The 13095-nt window shown below is 33.4% G+C and overlaps 1 protein-coding gene and 1 long non-coding RNA gene across 4 annotated transcripts; both read left to right on the forward strand.

Moving 5' to 3' along the window:
• The first annotated feature begins 1047 nt into the window (after window positions 1-1047).
• On the forward strand, window positions 1048-6578 carry LOC117789164. Of its 2 annotated transcripts, XR_004617841.1 has the most exons (4): window positions 1048-1122; window positions 3919-4037; window positions 5019-5102; window positions 6564-6578. It is a non-coding gene; the product is annotated as an uncharacterized LOC117789164 (long non-coding RNA). The 2 variants fall into 2 exon arrangements; XR_004617842.1 differs by lacking the exons at window positions 1048-1122; window positions 3919-4037 and adding an exon at window positions 1542-1572.
• A 420-nt stretch (window positions 6579-6998) lies between these two features.
• LOC117789152 (putative uncharacterized protein DDB_G0288037) lies at window positions 6999-12494 on the forward strand. 2 transcript variants are annotated; one of them, XM_034628217.1, is made up of 4 exons: window positions 6999-7453; window positions 9686-9783; window positions 10269-10763; window positions 12366-12494. In XM_034628217.1, exons 1-4 carry the CDS (start codon window positions 7262-7264, stop codon window positions 12373-12375), a joined length of 795 nt encoding a protein of 264 aa, XP_034484108.1. In that variant the 5' UTR covers window positions 6999-7261; the 3' UTR covers window positions 12376-12494. The 2 variants fall into 2 exon arrangements, with proteins under 2 accessions (XP_034484108.1, XP_034484116.1); XM_034628225.1 differs by lacking the exons at window positions 10269-10763; window positions 12366-12494 and adding an exon at window positions 10113-10192.
• Window positions 12495-13095: the final 601 nt, after the last annotated feature.

The raw sequence follows: 13095 nt of genomic DNA on the forward strand, positions 1-13095 counted from the left end.
GGAAGTTAAAAGAATTAGCAGGAGTAGCAACTACATGAGAATTGAACAGGCTGAATTCAATGACTTCCCAAACAGTTACCAGGATATCAATTGTGACATATGCGCCCAGCACAGTGATAATCTAAAGTCGACAAAGTCCTGCAACAAAAATGAGTGTAAATAGTTAAATTAACAATTAAAAACAGACAAAAGGCGCTTACCACTTGGTCACATCCATAAACAGCTGATGAAAAGTGGTGGCGAGTCGATGACAGCATATCAAAGCAGTCGTCACCTGCTTATATCGATATTTCAGCATACGATAAGTGTCAATCATACGCACCCATATCGATATCCATGTGAATAATCTTATCGGTACTTTGTAACTGCCAAAGCTTTTAAGATTTCAAAATTAAAAAGCAAAAAGTAATATTGAGAAATAATATCTGTGGTGAATGGTATTTAACGAATGATATTAAAATTAATATATTTTTCTTACAAGACTTTTTTTTGGAAGAATGAAGTAAAGTTTAATAATGCATTTTTATTTGTAATGAATAATGAATCATATTGGGATATATTAATAGGGACTTAAGGGCCATTGACAGCCAAGACATTTAACCGGTAATAATAAAGTGCGTCCACAAGGTTTGAATATAAATGAGAATCTGCAGTGGGTAAATGAGAAATGAGACCAGGATTCATGCACATTTCCTGTTGGGTCATTCGCCGAATTCCCATTTTCTCACGCAGACGTGCTGAGAGGTGCGCTCTCTCTCTCTCACTCTCTCTCCTCTCTCTTTCTCGCTCTATCTGTGTGACTTTCTCTTCGTTTGCCTCTCTCAGTAGAATAAAACAAGGGAGAGCCGCTGCTCCGTCGTGGCTCGTTAGAGTTTTCTTCTTTTTTTTTAACCATGTGTTGGCGCTCGTTCTCGGCTGTAATCAGGCATCCATTATGAGACAATGTGCATAGTTTGGGCAACAACGAGGCGACGCTTTGTGGGAGCACCAGTCGCGCAATCAAGTCCAGCAGCCACAGTCACATTCACATTGCAAGTCCCCGACAAGTCTCACTTCTCACACGCATCCAAACGTGCCCTGGTTTAGCTTGTTCCGGTTCTGGCTACTCGTGTGTAGCCAATGGTAATGCCTAATGATACGGATATATATCAAAAGTGCCTATTTTTCTATCAAATTCTTTTCTGTGCTCAAATTCATCTGGTTGTCTACGTCTTTTTTTTTGGTTTTATTTGTAATGTTATTTGCCAAAATTTCTTCATAAACCAAAGTGTTCTATTAATGGACTGTGTCACGTATTGTTCATATGTTATATGTATACTATATACGATATATACAAATAGTATATCTATCCATATAGTTGTTTGTGGGTGTTTGTACTTGCGGTTGCCTAAGAAGCTTCCTCCTTATATACTAACATATAAGCGTAACAATTTAACTCACGCCCTTGTCTGAAAATTTGCTAATCAGATAAATATGTGTGCCTATCTATCTATATATAGTATATATGTACATAAATGTACTATATAGTATACTATGTATGGTTTGTGTGTCGGTAGTTTAATCTTTGAGAGCGTGGGTCCTTGAATAACTAATTTTTTTTTATATATTAAGGCTTGCTGCATAATCGAGTAATTTAATTATTTACAATACGCGGGAGTACGCCTAAAGAATACACTAACATTATATTATCAAATTAATTACAAAACTCAACTTGAAATCGTGTGCAAAATTGAATACAATTAATGTAGAGAAATCTATTGAAATTCGACAGTGAATACATAATGATTATATAAGAATTAATTAAATTTTAGTGCAATGTTTAATATCAACACTCGACACTCTTGCAAGAAACATGCCCTCATCAAAGGATTTCAAATTTCAGAGTGACCAAATCTGCAATCCATCAAATTAACTACATCTAGTATATACTAAATATAGGTTCGGCTAGGAAAATCTACAAAATTTTGAAGAAGTTCTTAACCATAAAGCAAGACTTTAGATTTGTGTTTTGAATGTTTATAAAAAAAATTTATAATATTCTTTTAATTCATGTTTTTATTTCTTAACTGGATTTTTTTTTTGAATCGAATATAAAACTCAAGGTGTTGTTTTGACTTTTTTATAAGGAATATATGGACAAAATTTATATTCATTCCTACTCAGTGAAACATTTTTAAATTTAAAATAAAAAGATACAATAATTTTTTTTAAATGATATTTTCAATAAAATATTTATTTCATTCAAATTTTTTTTTATATAAAGTCATAATAACATTGTGCTATGAGTTTTATTTTTTTTATTAAAATTAATTATTATTCATGAGTTTAATTTTTTGGTCAAAAGTAATCATAAGTAAAATAATAAAACTCATAGAATAATGATTATTTCTTGAGTTTTGTAATAAAACTTAAAATGATTACAGTCCCTGATAATAATTATGTTTCTCGAACTAAAATTTTCAAGGAGTCTGAGAGGTTTCTGTTTGTATAGATTTAATACTTCCACTTCCGGTTTGCAGCCTTGTACTAAATATTAATATCATGTGAGATCTACACTCACATTGTAAAATTAAACTGTTCTTAGCGAAATTATATGGAAATCCTTGCTTGATTTGGGCCGCCTGATGATGTCAGCCATTTTTTTTTGTGTAGGCTAAGATTTTAGTAGTATATGGATTTTTTCTAGCATATAATCGTGCATAAGTGCAGACAGTGTAAATAGATAAACAGCTGTAGACAGTGTAATATGTAATAAGTTGTAGTTGTCATGTCGCTTGTATTCCTCCGCGTGTGTGTTATGAACGTTTCCTGTTTTGTATGTGTGTGTGTGTGCGTGTGTGTGTGTGCGGCGTTAGCACCTTATTATTTTGGTTTCGTATCGTTAATGCCAAATGAAAGAAAAGCGACGTTAATAACGACGAGCTAGCAAAAGCAAGAGCAAGAGTAAAAGCAAGAGAATGAGCGAGTGGCAAAGTGAGAGCGACAGTCACTCGGGAGGAGAGTGAATAAATACAGAGCGAGAGAATACTCTGCTACTTATGGTGCAAACTGCAGTGTAACAAAATACGAAATCAGCAGCAGCAGCAGAAAAAACAAAAACAACAACAAAAGCAACAAGAAATTCTGTAAGTTGCCGAATAGCCGACGAGACTGCGAGTGTTGAGCGTCGGCAGCGACGCTGACAGCGACAGAGACAGCGTCGACAGCATTTCTGCATTTGCGAAGGCCGCGACGACAAGCATTTTGATGCTGCTGCCAGCGTTGACGCTGACGTCGACGTCGACGCCAACGCTGCCGTTGACGTTGGCGTTGGCGTCGGCGTGTGATACTTTGGCTCGGAACTTGCAGAACCCTCCTCGAGTCGCGATAAACGGCAAACGGCTGCTGTTGCTGCCTCTCAGTGTCTCGCATTCCAATTTCAATTCCATTTCGCTGCTATCCATATTAAATTACACTTGACTTCACTTGAAAAATGTTACAAATCTGCGCTGATTTTCTAATTTAACACTTCCGACCGTTTAACGGTTTGCATTATTAATTTAATTGCAAAATTCGATTATAAAAAAAAAATAAAATAAATAAAATAAAAATAAGCTCGGTAAAAGTTGTCTTATCATTGCATATACATGTGTATGCAGTGCATGTGTGTGTACTTGGTTGTTTGTTGTGCACACAAATGTATGTGTATGTGTATGTTTATGTGTGTGTGCGTGCGTGCTTTTAAGTAACCAAGTTGCATTTTTCAACTGTAATTGTTGTTCAAACAAATTCAACTTTTATAATCAAAGTTAACAGATACTCATGCAAATGCATCTGCATACGTGTGTGTGCATAAAAGCATTAAACAAACACACACACACACGCATAAACACACACTCACACACACACCCAATCATAACTTCGATCCGTTCCAATAAGCTCAGAGACGCTTTGAAAAAGTTTTAATTCACATATGTACATTAAAATAACAACAAAAAAAGTGAGTGAAAACTGGAAAACCTTTGACCTTAACTTTAAAACAAACACATAGCTTATTGGTGAGTATTCGTCAATTAGTTCACTTTAGTTGGCAGTTTTTATAATTCCTAAACATGCCGGTCAGTGCTGCCATAATGCGATAAGAAAAACAGGATAGACTTCGAAAAAAGGACAAAAATAGGACAAATATTTAAAAAACAGACAGAAATACAGGACAAGTCTAAAAATTTTAACTTTTTCATAGTTTTTAAGTAGACATGAATAAGATCATGCATCAGTTTTTGTGTTTTGCTGTTTTTGCCGCGATTTTTTCAGTTTTTGCCCGTTAAAAATTTTAAAATTGGAAAAGAGGCTTATAAATAATTTATATAATATAATTTCAGAAAATTTTAATCGAGAAAATTCGTTTTCTAGTATTATAATTAAAATAGGAATCTAAAGAAAATCATATAATTCATTATATCGAAGGTTCAACTATAGCACACTTATCAAAATGTGAAGGACTCATTCCAGTGATACTTGAAAAACTGGCTTAACCCAAATTGAAAGATGTTTTACTTATCTCTTCAGATCTGTAATTATATCAAATATAAAATATATTAAAAATTTCTCATATTATATCTTATAAATTGTGTCAATAGAAACAATGATAAAAACTTAAGTTTATTATGAAAATATGTACATTGTTCAAAAAAATTCAGTTGTTAACATTTGTAAACTATTACTTATCATGAGATTCAGTAAACATTCCTTGAACATATTTTAAAATTTAAGCAAAAAAGTAGATATAATCAGAAGTATTTTAAAATTTATTGTGCTAGGCAAAAAGCAGTTAAGAATTTATGGAAAATCGACAAAAGTACTTCCTCTTTATTTTCTTGGTTGTCTTAGGTCAGTAGGTATGAAAATAAGCGAGAGGCAGAGAGATTGCCTTACGTGGGTGGGACCGGAGTTGACTGTACTTTTAAGGATTTTTAAGTGCTTGCCGCAAAATGTTTTAAAGTGTTTTACTTGTTTTTTTTTTGTTCTTTGCATTGCAGCAAGCCCATCTTTGGGCCACTTCAAACTGGCACATCAATTTTGGTTTTCCTATCCGCCACCTGGCGCTGGCGGCGGTTCCTCAAGTGAGTTGCATGTACGGTTTTGCGTGTTGCAGCATTTAATTGTTTCTTTCCACTTATATTTTACTTTATTTTGTTGTTTATTTTACCTATTTTTTTTTTTTATTTTGGTACGTCTTTAATGTATCTTTTTTTTTTGGGTTTTGTTTACTATCTTCTAACGGCAAGTCTCTAAATGTACCCGGTCTCTTGCTCTGTTTACAGTTCGATTAATAATATATTCTTGCGTTTTGTATACGTATGTACGTATGTAACTAAGTGAAACTGAATCGTATAATCGTATATAGATGTAAACTTACTATATATACTCTATATATATATATACTCTATATATATATATATATATTTATAAACTATATACAATATATGTATCTTAAATATTGACTATGTATCTTCAAAGTATCTGAGACTCTTATCGTGTGTGTCTGTGTGTACAACACAATGCCACCAATTTTAGTTTCAGTTTTACGTTATCATTTTGAACAAACAAATCAAGTAAAATAAAATCGATCCATTAGGTATTATATATTATATATTGTATACTTATATATCGGACTACGTATGTTGTATGTATGTAGCTTAAAAATTTGCAGACCAATGTTTGAAAAGATTAGATCAGGTATGCCTAAACCTAACGATCTTACGGATCATGCGCAAAATACGAATTCGTATGTTATATATATTAACATTTAGGAACAATTAGGTTTACTTTTTAATTTTACTGTACTATTATATTTTTTTAAGCTCCTTTGCTAACTAAATCTATTATATATTTAGTATCTAGTAAGCTATAAACATCTTTCAAAAATTTATCTAGATAGCATAGCTATCTTCGGATTGCCGAGGATTATATATCCTTGCAGATGGTTCCTATTAAGCTTCGATCTATCTTTTCTGTGAGTTAGACCATAACATTGAATTCTTTGATTTTATCTACAATTCAATACAATAAACAATTTTAGGATTTGGCGAATTCAGTTACTATTTTTGTATACAAAAAATCATTTACCATCGTTCCTATGACCGGTTTATGATATAGTCGAACGATTTTAATGAAACTCGGTCGGAATATTGAGATTTTAATAGTTGTTTAATAGAACATTTCTATAAAAACTAAAAGTTCTGTTAACCCAAATCAGCTCATAGACATTCCAAGTTTTACACTTCATAGAGCGCTGCAAGGATATAAAACAAAAGAGAAAAAGGAAGGAGTTAAATATCAAACTATAATTTATTTAGTTTTCTCTGCTTTAAAAATAGTTAAAACTGAATCAAAAGCTAAGCTCTAAAAAAAAAAGAAACGAAAATAGTAAAAAAAAAAATTAATAATCATTCACAATTTTGTTGTTTCTTATCTTTTCTTTGATATTGTGTCGTTTATCCACGTTTATCCTGACACGCCACCTTAACCACGACCACGCCCACCGACCACCGACCACGCCCAACGACCACGTAACGCCACAGCTCAGCTAATATTCTAAAAAAAAAACAATGACATAAACATAGATATATGTACATATATATATTTTCTATATATATATATATATATATATGTGTATACATATATTCTAAATCAAGATCGTCTAATACTCGTACATAGCTAACATTCTTATATATATATATGTATATGTAGTGCATACATGTAACGGTACATTCAGCCATTGAACATGATTCGTAGACAGACACACACACACACACACAGAGACACTAACAATTACACATACATGTATGTATGTGCATAGCTGCAAGAGGAATTTGTATATTGAGTGTTTGCTCGACCTCGACACACACACACACTCACACTTACACACACACACACACACATACACACACATGCCGCAGGGGCCATTTATTCGACATTTTGTTGTGCCCCCGCTAACGGTAAACTGCTTAACACACACACACCAGCACATGCACACACACACACACATAAACACACACAAAGACACATGCACACACACTGCTAATTTCACCGTTAAACGCCGTCACCGCTGTTCAAAATAAACAAAGCGCAAAAAGTAGAAAAAGCGGAAGCATAAATAAATAAATAAAAAAGAAATGCAAACAAAAGAAATATAAAGAAAACGCAAAAACGAGAATGAAAAGTTTCGTCTGCTTGGCAACACACGCAACACACGCACTGTAAGGTTGCAACAATTTAAATGCTCAAATATCATACAATCGACACACCCACAACAAGTATTGCCACCTTCGACAACAACAACATCAACATCAACAACTACAACAACAACAACAACAACAACTACAGCTACAATTACATCAACATCATCAACAACAACAATAACAACATCAACAACAACAATGTACAAGAAAACCAACTGACACATATAGAGGTAAGGAGTAAGTCTGTCTCACTCTCTCTCTATCACTCCTTCTCTCTCTCTCTCTCTCTCTCTCTCTATCTATCTCTTTGTATGTCTCGCTCGCTCTTGCCTTTGCTCATGCTGTCTCGCTCTTGTCTCGTAGTTGTTGTTGCCTTGAATTGAACTTGAAATTTATCGCATTGTTTATTGTTTTTTTCTATTAGTGTCATTATTATTATTATTATTATAATTCTATTAAATGTGCATATATTAGACTGTTTCGCTATGTGGTTGTAAAAAGCGCATTATTTGGTTCTCCTTGGTTTTTCCGTTTTCCGTTTTCTTTTTCCATTCTTATTTTTATTTAGTTGGTTTGCTCTTGGTGTACGTAAATACCGAATGACAAAATAATTGTAAGCACATACTACATAAGTCCATAAGTAGAATACCGTGTCTCTCTCTCTCTCTCTCTCTCTCTCTCTAACCCCATTTCTCTGTCTCTTAACTGATTCCCTTTTAAAAGGTTATGGCACATACATACAAACATACAGATGTAGCTGTAGATGTATGTACTTAAGTTTAATACAATTATGGAGCCCACTGTAATGCTGGTATGTCTGTCAAAGCATTTGTACAGATGTAACCTTATTTGCACTCAGAATACAACAAAGCTAATTGCTAATTGTGCCAAAGACAGCTCAAAGTGTATTTTTCTTTTTAAAAGTATAATAAGCTTTAAAGTCAGTCGTAGTTGAATTAAAGTCGAATTCTGTAGAAGGCGAATTTCTGCTAAAAGATTTCATAAAATTTAATTAAGGAAAAATAAAATTGCGTTCGAACCATACATTTCTGGGCTATTAACCTTGCTCTTAATACGAAGCTTTCATATGCTTTTAAGACTTAATAATTAATTAAAGCAAACTACATAAATTCAATTATTTGTTGCTTTTTAACGTAGTGTTTCTTGTATTAATTTCATTAATTAAATTGAATTTATTTAGTGCACTTCACGGCATATGAGCTTAAATATTTAAAGCTCTTATAATTGTCTAAAGGATAAGACTTTAATTTCAAATAAGGAATTGAATTAATTAATTAACTACGACAAATCAAACTTTTAAATAATTGAAAATTTTATAAAAGGCCTAGAAAATGTTAGCTTTATTTTGATGATGAAATGCATAATTTAAATTAATTTAATTGCCTGCACGTCACGTCTTATGAGTGATGTTCTTAAATACTTACTTTGCATTATTAAGAGCTCTAAAAAACGCACAGAGGATGTTCCTTCAATTTCAATTGTGAAATGCATTAAATAAATTGAATTAATTACCTGCACATCACGGCGTATGAGTAATATTTTAAATAAAATAGCAATTTAAAAAAATTAAAATGCCGTCAGTTAAATGTCAATTGTGAAATTAATGCATTTAAATGAATTTATTGCCTGCACTTCACGGCGTATGAGTAACATTCTTAATTAAATCTTCGTTAAATTGTAGAAAGTCAGTTATAATTAAATTTATTATTAGACGATTTATTGATTGAATGTGGGAAAACCTTGAAGAAGTGGGTTTTTACGGAATAATCAAAATTCCATTGCATAGTTTTAGGTTGAATTAGGAAATCGAAAACATAAATTGAGAATGAAAATTGAGAATGTACAAAGGCAACAGCATACCAGCTTGCAATAGTTTGTAGTATAGTTATTGTAGAATTTACAGACTAACTATTTATGTATGTCTATGCCTTGTGCATGACTGAATGCCGTAGGGAAGTTTAAATAGACTAACTAATTTAGTTGCAATTTAGTCTTAAGGCAATAACCAGAGCCTTCTCATTAGACCGTAGAAATTTGCATATTCTTGAATTTTTTGTTTATGTTTTCGTTTAATTTTTAACTATTTATTTTTTTTTTTTGTCTGTTTTGTTTGGTTTTTGCCTGTGCATAGGAATGTGTATAGTAAGTTATGTAATTGTTACGAGTTCTGCATGCTGACCTTCTACAAATATGTATGTATTTATGTATATATAAATGTAATGTATTGTATAACAATAATTTATGATTTTCAATGAATTTTTCTTGCTTTTCAATTTATGTTGGCGCATGGAAAAGAAGAGCCACATTTTGAATGGCAATTTCAATAATAATTGATAAGCAATACGATAACTAATAAAAATTAATCATATTTTTTTTCCACGATTTCTCTTTTTCTTCTCTTTTGCTTTTTCGTTCTCTCGTTTTGGTTTTTGCTGCTGCAGACAGCAAAACAGCGCAAAGCGACGAGGAAAAACAACGCGATCGACAACGAAACGAACGTGAGGCCAAAAAGGAAGAGCAGGACGCTATTAATTATAAGGTGAGTGTGTCAGTGTCCTGTCTTCTGTCTTCTGTCTACCCGTCTACTGTCTACTGTCTTCTGTGTGCGTGTCTTCGTGTTTACATTATCATCTTATCGAGTGTTATGTCTTTTGACTGTGCGTGTGCGTGTGTGTGTATGTATGTGTGTGTGTGTGTGTATGTGTGTGTGTGTGTGTGTGTGTGTGTGTGCAAGCAGACGCCTCTTCAAAATAACATTTAAAATAAGCAAAGAAAACTTAACAAAATTCAAATAATTTAACGAAACAAAAATAGAAACGAAAAACAAAAAAAATGCATACTATCGTTTACTATCGTACTATCGTTTAGCGCGTAATTAAACTAACTAATCAGAGGCAAACCCAAAAAAGATGACAAACTCCATAAGTATTTGATAATTAAGCAACAACAAAACAAATAATGGCCGTCGAGCTCACGAATTTATCTAGCTAAAAAATGCACTTTGCAACAATTGCATGTAAACAGCGCGACAAGGAGAACCGAGAGGCGCGTTTGCTGGACTTTGAGATACGACGCCAGCAAAAGCGTGAGGAGCAGAATCAGCAGCGACAGCAGCAGCAGCAATTGCAGCAGCATCACCAACAACAGCAGCAGCAACAACAGCAGCAGCAGCAGCAACAACAACAGCAGCAGCAGCAACAACAGCAACAACAGAACGAGAAAAGTCCTCCCACAACCTCGTCGCATTTCCAACAACAGCAACAACAGCAAAAACAACAACAACAACAACAACAGCAGCTGCAACAACAGCAGCAGCAGCAACGTCAACAGTTGCAGCTGCAACAAAGTGTTGCCACACAGTCAAGCACTGCTGTTGGCCAAGTTCAAACGCCGGACACTCCCAAGTTGCAAACGCCGCCGGATCGATCGTTGCCACCTGCATTTCGGAGCCGCTCGATTGAGCGGGAAATTTTATACGAACGCAAACGCTTCTCCGTGCAGGAATCCGCCGAATTCAAGGTGTTTTTCTTATCTTACAGTCACAATAGTGTTCTAAAATAACTCATAAAAATAGTTCGCAAAATTATCGATACCTATGTTTTTAAGACCCTGTACCTAACAATAAAAAATGGGTTTTCAGGCAGAAGTATTACTTTTCTTGTTGATATCTTCATCTGTTCTCAATCTCAGAGACTTTATGAAATAGCAACATCAAATTTGGTATATAAGCTTCTTTATATGCCTTTTTCGCCCCCACTTCTAAAAAACAAACTGATTACATGAGCAGTTTTAAACAGGGACCATAAATTAGTGTTATTTTAGCAAATTTTAACTAAATAAATCAATATGTTAGAATTATGTTACGATAACATGCAGTACACCAAAATTTCTTATTTTTGTCGTAATTGGCGATCTAAGCTAAAAACTTTTATTTCCGATAAAAATTAAAAAGAAATCAATTTTAATTCATATTTTTGATTTTTATTTAAAAATTAAAAAATAATAATTAAATGACTATTTTTATTTAAAAGTTTAAAAATAACACTTATTCTTGATGCTTTCAATATAAATTTAAAATTAGTGTTATTTTTGATTTTTATTTTAAATGTCACGAATAAGAGTTATTCAATAACTTTTAAGTAAAAAAAAAAAAGTTCAGTTGAATGTCTTTTGAGCCAATTGGTGTGTTAAAAAATGTAAAGATATTCTTCTTCTGGGCTTCAACAAAAAGCAACAAGTCCGGTTGGCACAAATAGAATTAGAATATCTTTAAATTTTTTTTTTTTTCTTTTTTAATGAAAATCAAAAATAAGTGTTATATCGTAACTTTTAAATAAAAGTTTGGAAATAATTGTTAAGTTGCAAATTTTTATTTTCAAAACTGATGACAGTTACGGTTCCTGGTTTTAAAGCTATAGACTTAAATGCTGGCGCACCGAATATATAGCGCAGTTCCGATGTGAAAATTGTATCACGATCCGATATAAACTCAGAAGTAATTCTAACAAAAATTGTACGCAGTGTTTGGCCAAGGTACAGGGTCTCTCACAGACGGGTTTGCTCGACTGTAACCTTTTCCACAAGTTATTTATTTATTTATTTATTTTTTGTTCCATACTTTTTATACCACTGCAGAGGCTATGATTATTTTATCCAGAAATGGGGCGTCAAAAACCCCATAAAATGTTTATATATTTCTCATCAAAATGTCGAGCTAAGTCCATGTGGAAATGTCTGTCTGTTTTCAATAAAACTTATCGTTCAGACTATAAGCTAAGTTAAATTGGACGAAGCAAAACCGAATGAATCGGATTACTATACAATATAGCTGCCATAGGAACGAAACCCTAAAACTTAAGTTAATAATGCAAAAATTGCATATTTAATGAAACTTTTTAGCTACTAAACAAATTTGATGAAAATCGGAACACTTTATCATTTAGCTGTCGGCGATTAGTCGAAAATCAAATTTAAGTATTCAAAATTTTTCCGTTTCGTTATATTTTTGGGAAAGGAACTATTTAGCGCAGGCTTTTATTTCACATAGGTCTGCAAGGGTATCAAATGTTCGGTGTGCCGAAAATAACTATTATCGTTTCCTTTAAATTCGTGACTCTGTAGGAGGCTTTAAGCACGACACCATCGCCGCAAACACAAAACTTTACCGGAACGCCGCTAACAGCATACACGGCGACATTGGCGGGACCTCCGGCAACAGCGGCAGCTGCGACAGCTGCTATAATACCGATACTACCGCTCGGCGTTGCGACGCTGCGCGATGATTCTACGGAGTCCGAGCAGTCCGTGACATGTGCCCAGACCCAGCCGGATGCCTACCATCGCATCATGTGAGTAGAATCTTTTGCTTTGAATCGATATTACGTATACGTATTTTGCATTTTTATTGCCATCCACAAAAAAAAATACACATAAGGGAGTTTTGATTCCAATGACACTCGTTGAAAGTGTCAGAATAATCTTATATTTACAGTGGTTGCTAAATAATTATGTACTCTAAATATCAACTTGTTTTGAAAATATATACTAAAGCTTAAGTCTGCTTACAAAGTTTAATTGGGACACTAAACAAGTTAAAGTTGGTTATCTTAAGTGGACACCAGATTTTAAACCTAAGTGAATGTGCAAAAAGTTTTCAAAAGCTCCTTACCAAATTAGGAATTTAAAAGAAATAGCAGAATATTGTCTACTTGTACACTGCTACCAACACTTGTCAACAATAACTGCTGAAGCTTTTTTGTGCTTTGTTAGAAAATTAAGAAATATAAAATAAAAGCAGCAAGCCATCAAGTTAGAGAAGTGCATCAAGTTGACAGCTTTAAGAGATTGCTAT

This window comes from Drosophila innubila, chromosome X, assembly GCF_004354385.1.
Source record: "Drosophila innubila isolate TH190305 chromosome X, UK_Dinn_1.0, whole genome shotgun sequence".
In the NCBI taxonomy this organism is placed as follows: domain Eukaryota; kingdom Metazoa; phylum Arthropoda; class Insecta; order Diptera; family Drosophilidae; genus Drosophila; species Drosophila innubila.